The 20825-nt window shown below is 42.2% G+C and overlaps 1 protein-coding gene across 1 annotated transcript in view; it reads left to right on the top strand.

Annotated features, from left to right (window-relative positions):
• Positions 1 to 20825, top strand: part of apaf1 (apoptotic peptidase activating factor 1) — a 54732-nt gene that overhangs the window by 13309 nt on the left and 20598 nt on the right. Inside the window, exons 21-25 of the mRNA XM_084710804.1 lie at positions 5338 to 5463; positions 7240 to 7371; positions 7750 to 7875; positions 10186 to 10311; positions 13824 to 13970. Of these exons, the coding sequence (XP_084566930.1) occupies positions 5338 to 5463; positions 7240 to 7371; positions 7750 to 7875; positions 10186 to 10311; positions 13824 to 13970 (657 nt within the window). The remainder of the gene's footprint in view (positions 1 to 5337; positions 5464 to 7239; positions 7372 to 7749; positions 7876 to 10185; positions 10312 to 13823; positions 13971 to 20825) is intronic.

Here is a 20825-nt window from a genome sequence, read left to right on the forward strand (position 1 = left end):
GTTGATTAACCATTTTGAGAACAAAGTTAAAATGGGTTTTCAACTTTTATTCTTGATGTTTTGACTTTATTTTTGAAATGCAAAAAAAAATCTTTTAACTTTTTCTTCTGATACTTGGACCTGGTGTGAATACTCGAATACCCGTTGTTTCCTCCTGCTTTCAGTCCTTGTGGTGGTATGCTAAGCTAAATGCCTCATAGCTCTGAAAGCAGACAAAATTTGGACAACTTTTCTGCAAGCAGCGCTCTCAGCTTGAAAATAAAAGTTCTCAGATTTCCCCACTTTGCATCTATAAAGAGAACAATTAACAATCAAGCAAAGAATTTTTAAAATAAAGGTTGTAATTTCTCACTTTTGTGAGTGTGTGTGAGTCCGTGTGAGTGTGTGTCTCAGTTCCATGTTGCTGTAGGAGGTGTTTTTCAGACCACGTTGAGTCATGAGATCTGACGTTGGCGCCGTCGCCTTCTTTATCTGTCCTGTCAGCTGTACGTCAGGTCGACTCTAAACACCTCTTTCATCTCCCTCCTCTCCTCGCTGCTCTGCCTCTCCTTTCACCTGTGATCTGTATCCTCAACCATCTTCACTCCCGTTCTCTGTTTTCATATTCTACCTCTGTCACACTTCTTTTTTTAAAAACTACCCCTTTTATTTTGTTTATCTCTCGTCCTCCTTTTTGTCTGTCCGTCCCCCTGCTCTCCTCGCTGCGCCACTCTTTGTCTTGATGATAAATTGTTATTTGCAGGCAGAGAATGAGGTTCCAGTCTGCGTTGTGGCAGGTTTGCGTTTTCATGCAGGAGTGTGAGTGTTTGTTGCATGTCAGGCGCATGTAGAGGACGTCCCAGAATAAGTTCCTGTCCTATATTAAAGCGCACACACAGTCCCCTGCCGTATCCGTGCTGTGGCTGGGCCTGCGCCCTACAGCAGAGATCAACTCTAATTAATTAGTCTTAATGAATGCAGGGGTTAATGGTTTTAATTACAGCTGTTCTCTTGGCCCCAGAGATATGAGAGGAGAGGATTAGCAGACTTAAAGAAGCACAGATGATTTGTAATCTGACTCCTTACAACTAAAAGAGAATATGAAAAATCATTGAAGACTAATAGGATAGTTGCAGTTGATGAAAAAAAAAATAGACAAAGTTGCCTTGGAAGTTGCCTCTATGCATCACTCTGATTGTAGCTCACTGCGTGATGTGAACTTGTAATTTTGTAAAGCCCAAAAGAAAACAAAAAACAAATAAAATTAATGACCACTGGTCTTGTATTTCTTTTTCAAGCATTCCATGAGGCCTATTTAACATTATATTTGGTGTTTTATACTTTATCAGCTGCCTCTAATAGAGTTATATACATTGGAAGAGCTTTTTAATGATCATTGAGCCCTCACAGCTTTTGCCGCTGTAGTTCCCTGAATAAACACTAGAGGGAGCCCTGGTGTTAGCTGGAGGTGTTCCTGGTGTCAGTGACCACTGCAGTGGAAGCTATTTATTTCCTTTCCCCCCACCTCATCTGGAGTTATTTACAACTAGTTTACCGAAGGGGAAAATGGTAATCATGCATCAGCTTCAATGTCAGTCTGACATATGAGCTTTTCATTTCTAATGTGAAAAATGTGCAGGAACAGAAAGTCTCTGTGAGTTTTCTTCATGATTGGAAAAAGTGCAGCTGTGAGTGTGTGAACGTGTGTGTGTTCTGTGCCAGGCAGCAGGGCTGACAGCTAGGCAGGTACTGAGGACGGTCGGCTGCAGGATCCGACGACTGTTGACCTCCTTTGGGAGGTCGGTGCTGGCCGTAGGGCTGCACACAGGCAGCGTGCAGGTATGGCAGGGAAAGAGGAATATCTGTTTGTATGTCTGTCTGAAGGATCAGCCAAAATAACACACACGCAGAGACGACAGTATCTGTACGCTGTATGTGTGTATTTTAATTTTTCAAAATGCCCTTTAAGGGATAGTTTGGATTATTTGAAGTGGAGTCATATGAGGTACTTATCCATAGTCAGTGTGTTACCCACAGTAGATGGAGGCCGACATGCTTACAGTTTGGAGAAGCAGCAGGAGAACCAGTGAAGGGAACTAATCCAGCCATCCTCAACCTGCAGGCCGTGGCCAATTTGCACAAATGCAGCAAATGCAGCAACCCAAGACACTGATCCTAAAAGCACAGCGTGTTGAATGTGGTCAATGTGCAGGTGAAATCCTGTCATAGCCCAGTTTTTTCTCCTTTTTGTCATGTTGTTTTTGTCTTGGGAAGATGGTCCTTGGAAATTGTTTGACAATTTGAAGTGGGCCTTAAATTACAAAAGGTTGAGACCCCCTGAGCTGAGTGATGAACTGCTGTGTACAGGGTCAGCAGCAAAATGTATTTTAGCAACAACAACAACAACAAAAAAAAAAAGCCATCTAAAAACATCAATATCCATCCTTCCATAACCGCTTATCCTTGATGTGTCGAGGGGGGGTTGGAGCCTATTCCAGCTGACATTTGGCGAGAGGCGACCCTGGACGAGTCGCCAGGGCTGACACATAGAGACAGACAACCACTCACGCTGCTTCACTTTACCGGTTGGTTTGGAGAGAGCGATATTTGGCATGTATAATAGAAGCTTCCTGTCAGAAAAGCTTTGCACTACTTTACCTGACATCAAGGTAAAATACAGAAAATCTCCTAAACACAGCTTACACTTCAGTGTCGATGCTCCTGTCTGTTTCTCCAAACTGTAGACAGGATGGCCGCCATCTACTGTAGGTAATGCACTGACTAACACTGACACAAACCCACATAAAAAATCCAGACTATCCCTTTAATGGCTATATGAGTGTAGTTGAGGATATGAGGATCGTACTGTTGTTACTTTATGTATCAGTGATTCTGTCTCATTATTCAGGACCAGCATCAACGCTGACCCTCTCATTCCTTCGCCACTTTTATCAGTTTTACTTTGATTTCCTACGAGTTCTGCAACACTTCAGCGACTTATTTACTCCCTTGGTAGTGGTCTTTAAAACAAGTGTTCCCCATCCTTCCTCTTTACATTAGACTGCTGCCTTTTTATTTGTTTATTCTGTGTTTTTACCAAACACCCTCAGGCATTTTCCTGACTGCACCATCTCAGAAATCCTTGAGCCGGATGTGTAAAGCTCTCCAAAACATTCTCTCCCAGGCTTTGAAACTTGCGTCTCAGTACGCGGAGCTTGACAAACATGGTCGGCGTGCCCCGAGGCTTGTTCTGCTCAGGCATTTCAACCCTCTCCTCTGAGATGTAAATATTTTAAAGCCTGGTAAAATCCCAAGCGTTTATGGGCCTGTCTTTTATACTTTCAACACTACAGGTGCTGTGCTGGACTGTAGATAATGTAGCGCTATATTTCATTTTGTTTGTAAAGTGGTCAAAGCGTGAGATTTCTGTGGTTTATTCCCTGTTTTTAAATCAAGTTGAATGAGTGAACATTTGTTTTTGTGTGACTTTCAGTAATTTATTGTTTGTGAAGTTTGCGAAGCTGCAGACTTAGCCACAACAAGAAGACATTTTAATATTTATTATATCACTTGATAGATCTTTTTGGAGGTTAATTAGAAAAACTGCAGGCTTTGATAAATACCACAAAAGATTTTATAATTGCATTTGTAATCTACACCCATGTCTCACGTCATAATAACTTAATTAGCTGTGTTTGCACGAGTCATTGATAAGTAGAATGAATTTGTTTTAGTGATAACTCTAAAAAAAAACATGTTTTTGTTGTACTGAGGGACAACTGTGTTTTGAAGGAATGCTAATATCAGCGTGTTAACATGCTCACAGTGACAATGCTTCAGATGTTGAACAGGTTAACGTGTTAAAAATTCAACATCAGCTGTGACTGATTCTGTGCACAGAGCGTCATCAGTTCAAACCCAGAGTCCTCCTTCCCTTGTCCTGCAGGAGTCTTCTGTCCTGTCGGCTCAGAACCGGTCCACCTGTGAAGCTCAACAGCTTTATTCACAGTGTTGCTGTCTTCATTTCCACTAATTGTATTAATTGTCTTACATATCGCAATTTCAGTCAATCCGATCAAATCGGGTTTGGAGAATCGCAACAACCCTAGTTGACGCCCATCCAGCTGACCTTGTGAGGTTATTCACAAAATCTTACATCTCTCTGAAAAGCAGCTGTGAAAGATTCTCATCCCCAGAGCTTATCATAACAGGGTTTTTATGCAGCAGCAGCAGTAGCCTTCCCAAGTGAGAATGCATGATGACATTTTTCTTCTCTACAAGCCGGATCTTTTGTTCTCCGACTCCCCCAAGTAACGTCCCTAGAGCTGTCAGACCCCCGTCACCCCTCCTTGGCCTCGACCGGACTGAACGTTCACACTTCTTCCACCCGCCTCTCCTTTCTTTTTGATGTGTTCTGCGCCATCAAACCAGCAGCTGCGCTTAATCTGCCTCCTTCTCCTTCAAAATGTGACTTCATGTCAGAATTTTTCAGTAACCTGTTTTTTTTTTTTTTTTTAAGTAGACATTTCCTCCCTGAGTATGTCTTGGCAAACATAGCTATCATTTGAGGCTTACATAGATATTCTAGACGCAGGGTATGAACCTTGTGTGACTTCTCTGTACAGTAAAGCTCTCACTGCACTGTATTCACATCTTTCCACAACTATGAAGTTGCAGTTTGGATCCATCTACTTGAGTTAGAACTATTTTTAAAACTATATATTTATAGCTATTTTTATTGTTAGCTAGCCAAAGAACACATATTGTTTGCTAGCTAGCTACAAAGTTAACAAAACGTTACATTGTTTCAATATTTGCTTGCTAGATAAAAACAACACAATGTTACAAAAGTAACAAAAAGTTCTATTGTTTGTTAATTAGCCATTTCTGCACCTCTGAGAAAAAGTTGTTGGCCAGATTAATGGAGCAATATGACCAAATAGTAGAAGATTTAAAAACAGCAAAGTAAAGTTTATCATAAAGCTCAACTGGGTTGAGTTTGTCTCTCAGTTTTCTTTGAGAAACTCAATTATTTTTGCTCAGTCCATCTCAAAAAGACAGCTCTTTTAAAGGTTAGACCTCCTCAAGTTTAAAGTTGATATTGGATCACATTTTAAATTGGAGTTTAACGTTTTTGGTGCCAGAGAAGCGATTTATTCTAAGTTTAGAGTAAAAACTAAACTGACATTCAGAGAGAGCTTTAATTTTTTAATCATTCTTAATTTTAAATTAGTCTGAAAGTTTGGTGCAACATAAGTACATAAGCTATAGGTTTATTTAATCCTTGTTGTTTCAGCTTTAGTCTTGTCGCTGTTTATGTGAATACTTGTGGTGCTGATGTGTGTTTCCTCCTTCCAGGTGTTGGAGGTGCCCTCTGGGAAGCTTTTAGCCACTCTGCTGGGACACACTAAGACGGTGCTGCACTGCCAGTTCAGCCAGAACGGCCAAACGCTTATCACATCCTCGGAGGACACCACCATTAGGGTAGGCTCACCTCCTCTCCTCCCTCAATTGCCCCCTTCCTCTCTTTCTGCTTGACTTTCCTGTTGCCTCCCATTCATCACCTTCTCCCTCCATCCTCCGCCATCTTTTCTTGCCTAATTCACGGCCGCGTTCTTTCACCTCCTCCCCCAGCCTGCTTCCCATTTTTCTTCTCTGCTATCGATTCTTCTCCTCCCCCCTGTCCCCCATCCCTCACCTTGAGTAAAACTGCCTGCTCTGCTGAATCACTCATCCTCAGCATTTCGGGTCTCTTTGGTGCGTTCAACCCCCCCACCTGTTACACTCTACCAGCGGCCCTCTTCACCTCTCCATTCTTCATCCCCCTCTTTTGTCTCCTCTCCTTCCTCTTCCCCCTCTCTCTGCCTTCGGCTACGCCGCTCTCGATAGCTCTTTATCTCCCTCCTGCTCTTGAGTTTACTGTGCGCGACTGTCTGTGTTTGTGCGCGAGTATGTGTGTGTGTTTCGGCCCGTTACGGTCTGTCAACCCCCACCGTTCATGCTCTGTTGCTCATTTCCCCTTTTCCTCTCCTCCCCTCTCATCTCCTCCTCCTCCTCCTTCTTCTCCTTCTTCATCTTTTCTCTTTGCTGACAGACCTGTCCACTGCAGCACTTCCTTCCCTCTCCAACAACGCAGCACCTCGTTCCGTATTCATGCAGCCGCTGCCTGTGCCATCACTATTCTCGGACCATCCGCCGCTTACTCTGAAGCTATACAGATTCATGCTGTTTGACATGTACTTGTGAGGAAATGTTTGCATGTATTTAGATGTTAATGCAGATGCAGGGTGAATGTAAAGAGTTCTAATGACACTGATGCTCGCTGGTGATTGATTGTAACCTTTGGACCAATGACAGGTTCTGTTCAGAGGGAGAAATGGTATGATGTCAGGCCTGCCCACATCTTTAGGCTCAGTTTAACTCCTGTCTCTGGTCATTTACCTGCCTGCACACTGTCATAAGCAAGCACTCTGTAGACAGATGTGCATGTCCAGAGCACTTATCGATAGTCAGTGTGTTACCTACAGCAGTTGAAACACCCCCAGTTTGGAGAAACAGAGAGTGCCAGCTTTGAAGCTCAGCAATTAAACTTAAAAAAGCTCCAACTACAAGAATCAATATCAGTTTAAATGTACACTATATCTGAAACATTTTAACTGCTTTACCTTGCTGTCAGACAGCCTTTTCTTATAGAAAACTGCTGTTTTATAAGCCAATTATCACTCCCTCCAAACTAATTAAACTCCATAAGCAAAACTAGTGATTTTACCTCACAGAATAGAGGAGCTGCTGGTCTATAGCTGCCTCAACTGGATAATGTGTTTGTGTTTTTTGACTTCTGTGACTCTGATCTAACCTTTTAGAACATAGTAACACAAACAAACAAATCGATCCAGGCAGCGGTAGACCAGCAACTCTCATGTTCTGCAAGTTCAAATGACTCATTTTGCCAGTGGAGTTTGTTTGGTTTGGAGAGAGCGATGTTTGGCTTTTGTAACAGCGGTTTCCTATCAGAAAAGACTAAAATCTTGACTTTGCCTTGGTATTCTTGACTGAGACTTCAGACAGGTGACTCAAAAGGAGCCCAATTTTGTTTAATTGAATATTTGGACAAGCAGAAGCCATCGCACAAGGCATCATGTTATCGATGACGGCAGTAAGACAAGAACAGCAGCATGCAGACAGCATCACGTGAGAGGAGAAAGGATCAGCTGCTTAATGATTCCTCGTCTCTGTTTGTGTCTCTGCTGCCCCCTGCAGGTGTGGAGGTGGCAGTCTGGGGAGTGTAAAGTTCTGCAGGGTCACAAGGAGCAAGTCAGATGCTTCTCGCTGCTCTCCAACTCATCTGCTGACACAAGACTGCTGTCCTGGTCCTATGACGGCACTGTGAAGGTGAAGCTCACATACATAGAGATTCACGAAGCAGTTAACAATAGGGCTGCAACTAAAATTGTTTTCATTATTGATTAATCTGTTGATTATTATATATGTACTGATATATTTACTTTTCTTGAACCATTGCGAGTCCCTTAAAATGATCGCTAAGGACCTTCTAGCAACACATAAGGGAAAACTTAAGTAACTAAGAACCAATGCTTATGCAACTCTTTGGTTTCTCTTAAGTTGGAACCATTAATCGATTATCAAAATAGCTGGCAGTTAATTTTCTTTCGATTGACTAATCAGTTAATCGACTGATTGTTTAGGTTAACAACAGCTTGAAATCAATTCCCAAACATTCTCTTTTTTCTGTTTGTTGCTGACTACAAGATGTGGGACATAGAAAGTGGAGAGAAGCTGCAGGACATCGAGGCTCATCGGGGAGCCATTCTGTCCTGTAATGTCTCGCCAGACGGAAGCCTCTTCGCCACCACCTCTGCTGACAAGACTGCTAAGGTTCAACACACACACACACACACACACACACACACACACACACTCATGGGATGAGACATATCTGTTTATGCTGCCAGTAACAACGTGACCTATTACACATCAGCGTCTTTCCTCAGACCTCCTTCAGAGCTGATTACTTACAGCACATGCACATGGACGCGTTGCTGCGGGTGATATCTCAGGCTAAAAGTTTCTCCGGTAGCGAGGAGAAGGACCGTAGAGATTAGCATGCAGCAGATGGCCCCGGGGCCTGGTGAGTTAGCGGCGGGTCAGTCTGTCCTCCCACACCCACGTTCAATGATCATTTAGTATGACTGGAGCTCGTGGACCTGCTGACCCACCAGCCTGGCAGGCTGGCCCGGCCCGCATCCGACCCAGCTCCCTGTCTGGATGGAGTTTTTGCCAGGTTGCCTTTTCCCAACACCGCCGCGCTTGACTTTGGCCTGACTTTGACTCTGACTCAGTGGGTTTGAGATGCGGTTTGTAACCTTTTCCACAAACAGCTCTAAAATCATTGTTTTTCCTACTCGCCGTCAACAGAAAAGGGAACTCCATCACACAGCAGATGCTGAACTGTGCTGATTTTATTTTATTTTATTTTGCACAAAAGTGGCAAACAACAAATAATATACAGTGCAGGGAGAGGCATAAAAACTGCTGCAAAGTGGAAAAGTGTGCTGTGGTCTCGTGAGTCCACATTTCAATTTTGCAGAAGTCATGGACGCAATGAACTCTAGACTAGAGAGGAAAGGGACCATCCAGATTGTTACCAGCACTAACTTCAAAAGCCAGTATCTGTAATGGTATGGCGGTGTGTTAGTACCCATGGCATCATGGGTAACTGTCACATCTGTGAGCGCCCCATTAATGCTCAAAAGTAAATACAGGTTTTGGAGCAACATATGCTGCCATCCAGACGTCTTTTTCAGAGACGTCCCTGCTTATTTAAGCGAGACAATGGTAAGACACATTCAGCACGTGTTCCAACGGTGTGGCGTCATAGTAAAAGAGTTCAGGTACTAGACTGACCTGCCTGCAGTCCAGGGAAAAGTCGCTGCATAATTTGGTACCTCTAAATCTTATCATAAATTGACCTCTGCAGGTGAGACATTTAAAGCTACTGAAGAGTTAGGAGGCAGTTGGAGACAGCTGGATGTCTAGTATTACTGGAAGCTGTGTGCTCTTTGACACTGGCTCCCTCTCAGTGTCATTCGCTTTCTTGGATCATGAAAACAGCTGCCGGTTCAGTGTTAGATTTATTTTCTCCGTCCAGTGTTCGGCCACAGATGACAACTGGTGCTCCTGAGCGTCCCGCATTAGAAACAATGCACAGCCGCCCTCTCAGGCATTTGTCGAAGGCAGTTGATCTGGAGCCACCGCCACCGAGTTTCACACGGGAATTTGGATTTGGTCGACACTTACTGTAGAGAACAGCCACTGGGTCGGCCGCCAGCCTGGCTTCTGTCAATGGACGGTAGTGAGAGAGAATGTGTGTTTTATGGATTTGGCAAAGATGATAATTGAGGTGTGTGTGTGTGTGAGTGTGTTGTAGGGCTGGTTCGCAGCCAGTCACATAGTCCCTGTTCTCCAGACCGAGCAGAGGCTTTTGGTAGCTCAAAACACACACAAACATAAAATCCCTGGACTGCATCTATCTGGAGGTCAAACCGAAAGGCTGTGCCATGAGTGTCTTTGTTGAGAACCACAAAAAGGAGGATTCTGTCTCTTTCTGTCCCCCCGTTTCGTCTTTTCCGTACTTTCTCAGCTGACCTTCAGATGAATGGGACTGTGTGCAGACATAGTTAGCCGGCTGCCAAATGAAGTGTCTAATTATGAGCGGTGTTATTTTCTGTGCGGTGCAGGATGTGACCAGGGTAAGGAAGGAACACAGAGAGAGACGAGGAGGAGGAGGAGGAGGAGGAGGAGGAGGAGGGAGGAATAGAAAGAGAACAATGGATGAGAGACAGAAGGGTAAAGAAGGGAAATCCAAACAATGTGAGACAAAGACAACAGCAGAGAGAGCAAGAGAGCACTCATTACTGATGCAGCGCTGTAACAACATTAGCTCTGCGCCTGGCACGATTGTTTGTCCTCATAAGACCTATTAACAGGTGATGACTGCTTTGAGCAACAGAAATTAAACTTTATTATTATCATCACCTGGCTTGCCATAGTAAATATGTCCAATACATGTAGATTTGTGGTGTAAATTTCCCTTTTTGGCTGTGTTTTTTGAAAGTTCCATACTCAGTAGATGCACCATTTCTAGTTTTTGAGTCTCCTTCATGCATTTCTGCTTTCTGCTTCTAGTTGTGGCACTGTGAGTCCTGGCAGTGTGTTCAAATGCTGAGTGGCCACCAAGACTGCGTCCGAAGCTGCCGGTTCTCCTGGGACAGCCGACGCCTCGCCACAGGAGACGACAACGGAGAGATTCGGGTAGGTTTTTCTTAACCTTTGCATTTCTTACTATCACAGCGTGTCTGCAGGATTTTTAAAAAATCTATTTTAGCCCTTAAAATATCAATATGTTTGGATTTATAGAGCTGCATTTTTCAGTCTTACCTGAAATATACTTTTGGGAAAATTGTCTTGGTCATGCTGTAAGAACTGCAAAACAAAACCAACATGGAGCCATTACACACTAATGCAGCTGAAAAACCTGCGATGGCAAACACACACTCTGCCTTCTCCAGTCACCTCACCTGTCAGACACACCGACAGTAAAGAACCATCGATCAGCAGCTAATTACTCTGCATCGACATTCATGAGGTGCCTTCTTTGACCAGTCATGTTCCATGTGTGCACATTTCCACGAGGACTGTGATTCATAAAGGGAACATTGACTGCAGGTGTACTGCAAGTGTGACTGTTTTTTTTTTTTTCATCTTTAACAATTTTTATTGATTTTTCATTAATGATACCATACATTTGTTTGCAGCTTAATGTGGAATTCAAAGTGCACACAAGAAAAGAACAGCTGCATTATTCAAATAATTACAATTATAAAAAAACTTTTGCCATCCTGGATGCAAAATAGGTCTTAAAATGCGTTTATAATGGACTCAAATAGGTCTTAAAAAATATTAATTAAGTTGTTGAAACCTGTAGAAACCCTGTATCCGCCGCTAATCTAGGAATTCGGTCTCATTTGGGTTGTTTTGCTGTTCTGCGCTGCTGCAAATCAACCTCAGCAAAGAGCCTAAATGCATAAAGGTGAAGTGGGGAAAAAGTGGGAAGTGGAACATTTTTAGAGTTATGAGGAGAATGAGGTAGTAAAGAGACGTGTAGAGAGATTGATGGAGGTAAAATACAGCGGCTGCAGATGAGAGCTGTGGAGAGACTTCACACTGAGCTCCCTGCCTTAAGATACTCACATCAGAGTGTCCGCACACCAAATGGCATTATGTTACTAACATGAGAAGTAATGACAGTGCCTTAAACCATCTAATTTGCTGTGCATCACACAAAAAAACGCAATTACACCAGTCAACATTCATCCCACAGATCACCCCATAATTACACCTCATCACTCATTTAGATAAAGTGCTTACTAATGCATCATGATTGCTGGGGTGCACAGAGGAGGGGTGAGATGAAAGGAAAGGAGGCAGGGCTCCTCCTCAGATGGGGGTGCCAGGAGCTGGAGGAGGGCGCAGGGCGTGTGCGAGGAGCTGGGGATGAAGAGAGCAGGAAGAGGAGGAGATGTCTGACAGTGGGAGGTGAAGGAGAGGACTCAGGCTGCCAAATTGGATCCCCAGGGCTTTGGAATCTGCAGCGCTTGTACACAAACGCGCGCAGACACACAAAATAAATGATAAAGTTAGAGCGCGTGTGTGAGGTGGAGTGGAAGATATGGACAAGTCACCCGGCGCTGCTCAGCCTGCAGCCACCACTGGCAGCGCCGCCTCGGCCAACAAGGGGTTAATGCCCTCTGGTGGCCTCTGAGCCGAACTGCTCCATTATCCAGAGATGGACGAATCCATCAGATCCAATTACATAAACCACACTGAAATCTCACCCCTGTTTCTATGGAAACAAATGTGAGTCATTCCGCACAAAAGCATGCCAAGTGTTAAATATAGCTGTACGTGTGATGTGTCATTGTCAAATGGACATGTGAACAGTTGCATAACAGCTGCAATCGACATGATGTGCTGCTCCAGTGATGATAGAATCACAAAGCATCTTTTTGTTATAAATGTGGTGCATTATGGGTATTAGTTCCTCAGCATTCGCAGGATCTGCGCATCTGTGCCTCGTTTTCCTTTCTGTCTCATCAAGCTTGAAGGTTCGTCTTGGCCTCAGAGAAGGAGAAGTTTGACAAGTAAAAATAGTTTCATCGCAGGGTCAACTTGCTTTCAGCAACATCACATGACTTTCATAAACAGATGGGGTTTGGCTCAGTTGTCATGAAGATGAATAGTTGTGACCTAAGCGTGACCTACGGGTAGAGTTTTGGTTGCATCTGATGCCAAAGAACGTCCTTGAACAGAAACAGAGGTTACGATTTCCCCTCATGTACGACCACCTGTTACACATGAAAAATCCACGCTTGTCCCTGTAAACCCTGACACATCAAATTATTGCTATAAAATTCTTTAAAAAAAAAATTAAACTCTTTATTGAACCTTTTGACAAAATCAAAAAATAATTTAGATATATGATATTTTGTTTGTCTCATATTTGATACATCGGGCATTGATGACAATTCATCGATCACAAAAAAATGCTCCTGGAAAGTTTGGCATGTTTACTTAGTTTTGGTTCTTTTTTTCCAAACAGGAATCATTTTATTTCATGTGGTGGTTAGCAAAAACAATATAACCAAGGAAATAGCCATTGGTTTAGAGAAAATCAATTAAAAAGACATCCTGAAATTCAAAAAATAATGATGGATTCACAGATTATCTTATATACCTGCTGTATCTTATCTGATACACAGATTTTCAACACAGTTTTACTATAAAATAAGGTACAAAATATTAAGTAATTTTAAGTTGTTTTGAATATAGCAAATATTTATATTCAAATATTAACAGCAATTTAAATGTCATTCATGAAGTACTAGTTTAAAAAATGTACAAATATTTTCTTGCCAAAAATGTGTGAGTTGCTACCTGAAGGCAGCCATGTTGGATTTTGCACTCAGATGCAGCAGAGGGCAGAAGATAATTCTTAGATAACGTTTTTCATTAAAGTATTGATCATACTGACGTTGTGGGAGTATCAGAAACTCATGTCTCAAATATGATACAAATGGCGTTCAGATCATGTGATCAAAACTAAACCATCTCCATGGCAACTAAGCAAACTCCATCCATTGATACAGGCTGAGATATGGGACTAATCCTCAAATTATGCTCAGAGTTTACCGAGAACATAAAACATGCAGTGTTTTTAAGAGACAGTTCACCCCAAAATCAAACACATATTTTTCCTCTCACCTGTGGTGCTTTTTATCCATCTAGATCATTTTGGTGGGAGTTGCAGAGTTTTGGAGATATTGTCCAGATCTGCCTTCTAACCCAAAACAATTGAACTAGATGGCAGTTTAGAAAAATAGTTTCCACATAAAACTGCTCTCAGCGAGGTCTGTGGATTATCTTGAGAAACCGGGTCCTGATTTCTGGAAAGAGACGCTGCTGTTGAGTTTTTCTAATGTATTTATGCGACACTTTGAGCATCACAAGCCGAGTTCCATCTAGTTCCATTATATTCAAGAGAAAGCAGACATCTCTGCGGCTGATGTCTCCAAAGCACCAAAACAAGCTAAATGGATAAACAGCACTGCAGGTAAATCAAATTAAATCAAATTAAATTTTATTTGTATAGCCCAAAATCACAATTTAATCTGTAAGCAGGGTCTTGAATGCTTAAGTGTGCAATGTTGTGTTGTTGTTGTTGTATACTAGGGACATTTACTTTATGTTTGGTTTATAATGTTCAGCTCTGGAGTGCCAAGGACGGCTCCTTGCTGAAGATTTGCTCCCGGGACGGTAAAGACGGCACGGACTCCCTCCATGGAGGCTGGGTGACCGACCTGCATTTCTCCCCTGACAACTCTCTCCTGGTCTCGACTGGCGGCTACATCAAGGTATGTTAACACGCAAAACACGATCAGTAAACAGTTTCCTAATGAGTTTATGATCTCAACCACATGTTTCAAGTCTTTTATAAATTTTGGCCTCATGTAGAGTAAAAAATTCGACGATAAAGCAGAGGTATGTCACAGTGTGTCCTTGGGTTTGCGTCAGATTCAATCAGTATAGACACTTAGCGTTGAGTATCCTCCCCAGCTCCACCCTCTCATCCAAATATGACCACTTCTGCATCCCAAAATACACTGGTGATGGCCACAATGCCAAACCCAAGGCTTCAAAACAGTAGTCCACAAAAACCAGTGGGTGTTGCAACGGTAGGTTTACACTTGGCTCAGATCCATATTTTTATAAATAGTCTATATTGTTTGTATTGACTTGCAGGGACGTGGAAGACAAGGTAGAAATGAGTCTGTTTCAAAATGATTCATATGCATATTATGCTTTTATTAGAGAGTCAATAGTAGAGAGATTACAGACAATATAGGGGAAAGAAAAGTTTGTTTTTTGTTGAATGCAACAAAATTTTTAGAGATTTATTTTGAGGATATTTCCCTCTTTTTTTGAACAAATTTCCCTGCCAAATTGGGACAGGTCATGTTTTTTTAATATCAAATGGTGAAATAATGGCACACAAATATTAATTAATGAAGCATTTTAGTGATGTTTTTAGTTCCAAAGTGGTAGACGAGTTTTAAAATTGACCTCATAACATATGACTGTTTTATAATGCTTATATTCTTTGCAGTACATACAGTACAGACTGGTAGGTGGGACCTGTGCCTCCTCCTGCCCACGTTTAAACTCAAGTATACTCTGAACACATAAAGACACTTCCACAAAGTTATGCAGCACTTCACTCCTTCATTCTGTGTGCTTTATGCAGTTCTCAACAATACATCCGTGTGTGTGTGTGTGTGTGTGAGCCAGAACTGTTGATTGAGACGTGCGTCAGTAAAAACAATACAGAAATGCCCCCGACATGCACCATTGTTACATTAACTGCACTGCAGTGGTGCAGGTTTACATAAAAACACTCAATACCTGAGAGAGTGATATCAATGCCTCTGTGTGACGTGACTGGAATAGTGTGTGTATATTTGTGCGTGTGTGTGTGTGTGGCTCTTTCTTATTACCTTTAGTTTTACAAGAGATGGGGTCACAGAGCGGACAGTCTCAGCCGCGCTCTGATTGGCTATTTGCTGGGCAATGATGTAATCCTCGAGGGAGAGCAGTTCTGATCGATGAGGCTTTATATCTCAGATTACTCCTGATACTGTGTGCGGGGTTGTGTTGTGTGCGCGAGAACGTGCACGCGCGCCTTTGTGTATACCTCCCCGTGTGGGTCGACAGAGATGTTACTGTTGAAGGCAGCGGTTGGTTGCCGCTGTTCAGGCTTTTTATAGACAGATGGCCAAAATCACATCATAATCTCGTCTACAGCAGATTCTTGTTGACAGAATCATAAAACCTGGAGATGAGCTTAAACTTAACGAGGGCCCCAAATGTTCTTCTTTTTATATATTTCACAGTGTTCAGAATGAGAGGATTTTCAGAAAACTCTCAGCTTTCAGACCCATAATTTTTTCTCACGGTACATGCAGCACATGCGGGTTAAAGGGCTGAATAAATGCCCTCAGTAGGCCATTAAAAAGAAAGATGGGGTGCTAGAAAGAACAGCAGACGCCGTAGCATGACATCATATATGAGAATAGTGACTTTAAGCTTTAAATTCATTGCCTTCCTAATAGAGGAGGGCACAAGGTCATACTTGAATCATTTTGAAGCAAACAAGCCAACTGCTCAGGATGTAGATAAAAGGGGCCACTCTGGTCTGTACTCCAGATTTTTATTGGATTGCCTGCTAATATGGCTGTCAAACAAATGATCTCATTAATAAATCATGTATACATCACAATATAAATTAAATCAGTGCTTCTGCTGAGCTCAAATACTCCCTGAAGCTTCAAGGAATAGATCTACATTTTAGGAAATTTGCATATTTGCTTTCTTGCTGAGAGCTTGATGAAAAGACAGATATTGTTCTCATATCATTATCAGTGAATCTGTCATTTTCTCAGTTAATCTTTTAGTTGTTTCGTCCATAAAATGCCAGAAAATGGTGAAAAATGTTGATCAGTGTTTCCCAAAGCCCAAGATGATGCCTTCAAATGTCTTGTTTTGTCCACAACCACAAGGTGTTCAGTCTCTTTAGTCAGAGAGAACGAAAGAAATCAGAAAACATTCACATTTGAGAAACTGTAATTGCCCGTGTCCAACCAACGCAGTTCTCATTTTCACCGCCGGTGCTCATGTTGTGTAAGTAGCAAATATACTTGCATCAGTGTGTTGTGATCTTGAGACAGCAGAGAGCGTTTGCACAAAATGAAACTTGGTCAGAAGTCAATGGCGCAGTATTTTCCTGCAATCGAAAAGGAACATTATTCGGAAAACCACCAGGCTGTAACAGATATCCGTCCAATGATGTGGAGACTGATGCCAGCTGTCCATGTGCTCTCCGCTCACTGTCAAACTCCGTTTCAACATCATCTGCGTTTGCACACAAGATGATCCATGAAAACTTCTTTAACCTGCAGAATGCACCATTTAATTAGCAACGTGCCAGATGCAAGCACACCTTTTAAGGGCCAAGGCCAACTTTTTATTGTAATCATGCAGTCATACAGAGTACAATTATATAGTCATTGTCTGCATATAATCCATTCTATTATTAGGAGCGCTGGGCACTGTACAGCGCCTGAGGAAACCCACACAGGAGGGGGAGGACATGCAAACTCCATGCAGAAAAGCCATGTCCCAACTGGAATTTAAACCAAAGGCCTTCTTGCTGAAAAAGCACGCTCTGTGCACACATGCTGCACAGGGAAAGGGACTAGGGGACGACTCTCTGATTAGTTTAATTCATGTTACACCCAAAACACACCTATGATTAATTAAGAGACTAAATACAACCCCTTTGTGCCTTATTTTTAGCAGATTATGCACCGGTTAACTAGCAAAAGTGGAGTTGGACACGTCCTAAATACACTTTATACCATGCACTATAGATCATTTAAATTAGGCACAAGCACAAAAATAAACCAACAAGTTAAACTGTAAACAAGAAGCCCATTCAACACATCAAACCAAACTGTTACAGTCTCTTTAAGTCCACTAATATACCCTTTGATTTGTTTATCAGTAAACTTTGTAGACAGGGCTGCTCTGCTTGATCTGGCATAGCGTTCATCAGCTTCATTTTCCGTTTCCATCATCATGACGGTCATAATTATTCAGGGAATCAGCTAACGAATCACTTCATTACTCTGTTCCACAGACTTCTTTATTTTTCTGCTCTCTCTCTTCTTGAGCAGGGCGTGTTGACTTGATGGATCAGCGAGTGGATGTGAGGAGCAGTGATGGATTATTACGCCTGTCTTAAAGGCTGAACACCCCCCCCCCCAAGTCGCGAGCGTTGATTGATTAATCATACCGCGTGTCGTCCGGACAGCTATGAGAGGCCATCCTGTCTGTCGTGGTAATTACAATGACAGAGTGTGTACCTCTGATGACAGATAATACAGCCTGCAGAGTGAGCAAGCATGATAATAATCTATCTGTCTATCTGTTTAATGATTATTGCCAAGGCAATAATGCAATCAGCAAATGTCTTGAAACTAAAACTTGGCAGTTGCGCTCAGACGCAGCACTTTAAACAGACTTGTTAGTGAGTAAGATGATATTTAAAAACCCTCTCAGCTGAGATGAAGATATAACAAATAAAAGGGAATGGCATTCTCTTGTAAATATGAAGCAGTAACACCAGTGCGATCAAATAAAATATTTAACTGACATCTAAATAAAAAAAAAATAATGGAGTCTTGTAATTATTTTACTGTCAGTCTTGGAAAAAGGCTTGGCAATCGTCTGGATGTCTTCATAAGGGTATTTGGTTTGAATTTATCCTCAGCTGGTGTAAGAGAGAGATTTCATTACGGAGGATCAGTGGGATTGTATTAAATGTGCGTTTGGATCATAGATGTGGACTGATTGGCTTGAATATCACAAAAGCTCAAAACAACGGGACAAACTTTTTTTTTGTTCTCGGAAAGTAGAAACCTTACATAACAACCTCGTGACTGGATTATAAAACTAGAGGTCATGTTAAAAATTGTCCTTTATAGAAACGTTTCCTTGTGTGACCTGACGTAGTGAAAAATGTGGAAAAGAACACAGATGGTGTCGCCCTTTAAAGAAGAAAAATGGCTTCTTTTAACTTGCAGTAACTTGTATTTGTGTAAAATTGCAAACCTTGTAGTGAGTCTTTCCGCTCATTGTTTTAGTTTTATGGCCCACAACTTTGCCGTCTCCTTCACCCTCTGCAGCAGGCAGGTGTTTTCAGTCTTCCTGGCACCAAACAGCAAACACAGGCAAAGTTAGCTAACTACCCGGTGAAGACTGTGGGCTTTTAGTGGGTAAAGAGTGAGATATTTCCCTTTGGAGCTGGCGGAGACCAAGGCTTTCAAGTTTGGAATTTGGATAAAGTGAAATTGCAGGTGAATTGGTTTCACAATAGATGGTTTGCTTTTTAGATAAAGGAGTAAAATAAATTGAATATCAGCTCAGGCAGGTTAAATAGATTGCCAGTGTCTGCTCACCCCTCCATCCCTTCAGGATGATGCAAGACCGTTCCGCTTCACATCGGGGTTCTGCATCATCCTGTCGAGATTTATTTCACAATAACGACCTGCTCCGATTGGTCAATTATAACATTGTAAGGTCTGTTATTTCTTCATAGCAGGCCGTTGCTATGAATTCACTTCTGATCATAGAGTCTGGAGGAGCAATAAGATGATTTTTAAATCATTTTAAAATTAATATTTTGTGTCAAATTGTTTTTTTTTTTAGTAGATAACCATGTAATAAGCTAGAGAATATACAGTGAACAGATCATTATTGTGGACAAAAGAAAACCTTCAGGGTGATTCAAGACCCCTCCAGTTTGCAGTGGGATCCTGCATCACCCTGTCGGGAGTTTATTTCATAATAATGACCTGCTCGCTGGGCAGTGCAGTGGTTAGGACTGTCGCCTCACGGCAAGAAGGCTCAGAGTTCTGAGCTGGGAAGTTTGTGGCTGGGGCAGGGCCTTTCTGCGTGGAGTTTGCGTGTTCTCCTCGTGTCCGTGTGGGTTCTCTCCAGGTGCTCAGGCTTCCTCCCACAGTCCAAAAACATGCAGGATAATAGGTTAATCAGTGACTCTAAGCTGCCTGTAGGCGTGTATATGAGAGCAAGTGGTTGTCTGTCTATATGTGTCAGCCCTTCGATGAACTGGCGACTTGTCCAGGGTGTTCCCCGCCTCTAGACCAACGTCAGCTGGGATAGGCTCCAGCCCTCTCGTTACCCGTCAGGGTAAGCGGTCATGGACGCCGGATGGATGGACCCCTCTCTGTACATTTACCTTTACTTGTGTTGCTTTATTAGAAAGCACCAAATACAATAATCGCTCCAAGCACCACTGAGTTGTTTTACATATACATAAGAGCAAGCAAGTCAGAGTTCGAAGACTGTGGCAAATCCTTTTTTGGGGCTGTTTGTAAATACCAGCGAGATGAGATTAATTTGGATTATGTGTTAACATAAACACAATCCCTTTAAGCATTGTGTAATGTAATTACTACAATAATTATTTCACTGATTGCGATCTAGATCCACTGAAACGCTCCTTTTCTTGAAACACACACCACTCGGAGGACAGTCTTCTAAAAGATCCTGACAAAAGTACTAACATATGTTAAGCATGAAGTGATCTTCATCGCTGTGACAGTAATTCCTGGAAGAGAATAGAGGGGAAAAATATATTAAAAATAAAGCAGAACAGAGAAGAGAAGGCATGTTTTTCTTATCGTGATGTGATTCAGAGGAGAGTTTCCAGCTATCAGATTCTCTGTGATCGGCGCTCTAAACATCAGAAGCCTTTTCAACAGAATATGACTCAGTGTGTCTGCTGTCGCTGCTCAACTGGATGATGTTGTTATTGGTCGGATAAGAGCAGGAGAAGTGACAGCGGGTGATGTCTCCCATGGTTCCCTCTCTCGGTTGATGGGTTGATATGATGCAACGCGAGGCTTGCAGCGTGAGGAGACCTTATTGTTTGCCTCTTTCTATTTGTCTCTTCAGCTCCCCCCGTGAAGAGTGATGTTTTCTTGCGTGTCCCAGTGGTTTTTCTTACGCGTCTCTGTCGCCACTCCTGCCTTAATAATCGTCTCTCAAGCTGCTTTTCTTTTCGGTCTCTGCCTCGCTTGTCCCCCTCTCTGTTTTATCACTCCCTCCCTCTCTGTATGGTTGGGTGAATGGTGTGACTGTAATTAAAAGCAGCGGGCTATTGTGTGTGTGTGGGTATGTGTGCTTGTCCAATCCCCTGTTGTGTGTAGGTACCCGTGTAGTGTTTAATTAAACACATCTTATGCTTAATATCTCTTCACCTGAAAAAAAACACAACATATGGGCTTGTTTTGGTGCATCTGGTTGTAAAATTGTAAGCATAAAAAAAAAAGAAAAACTGACATACTTTGGAAATTATTTCAACATTCTTATTCCTATTTTCCTTTATCTGAGAATGAACTACTGGACTTTCTATCAGAGCTCTCTAAAACAGATAACACTGAAATCTGAAAGGGTTAAGTCATGTTTAAGGTGATATTAATGTTCAAATTGTAGTTTATGGATGAAAGTATTTTGAACAGGCTGCCCTTGATTATGTCGTGGAAACGTTGTGAACGCACCCTCAAGTCAAGTCACATGGTGGCACCTGCAGGACGGAGGATGTTACAAGCTCATTTGCAAAAACTTTT

The sequence above is a fragment of the Lutjanus erythropterus genome, chromosome 22 (genome assembly GCF_056507025.1).
Source record: "Lutjanus erythropterus isolate fLutEry1 chromosome 22, fLutEry1.hap2, whole genome shotgun sequence".
NCBI classification, from domain to species: domain Eukaryota; kingdom Metazoa; phylum Chordata; class Actinopteri; order Lutjaniformes; family Lutjanidae; genus Lutjanus; species Lutjanus erythropterus.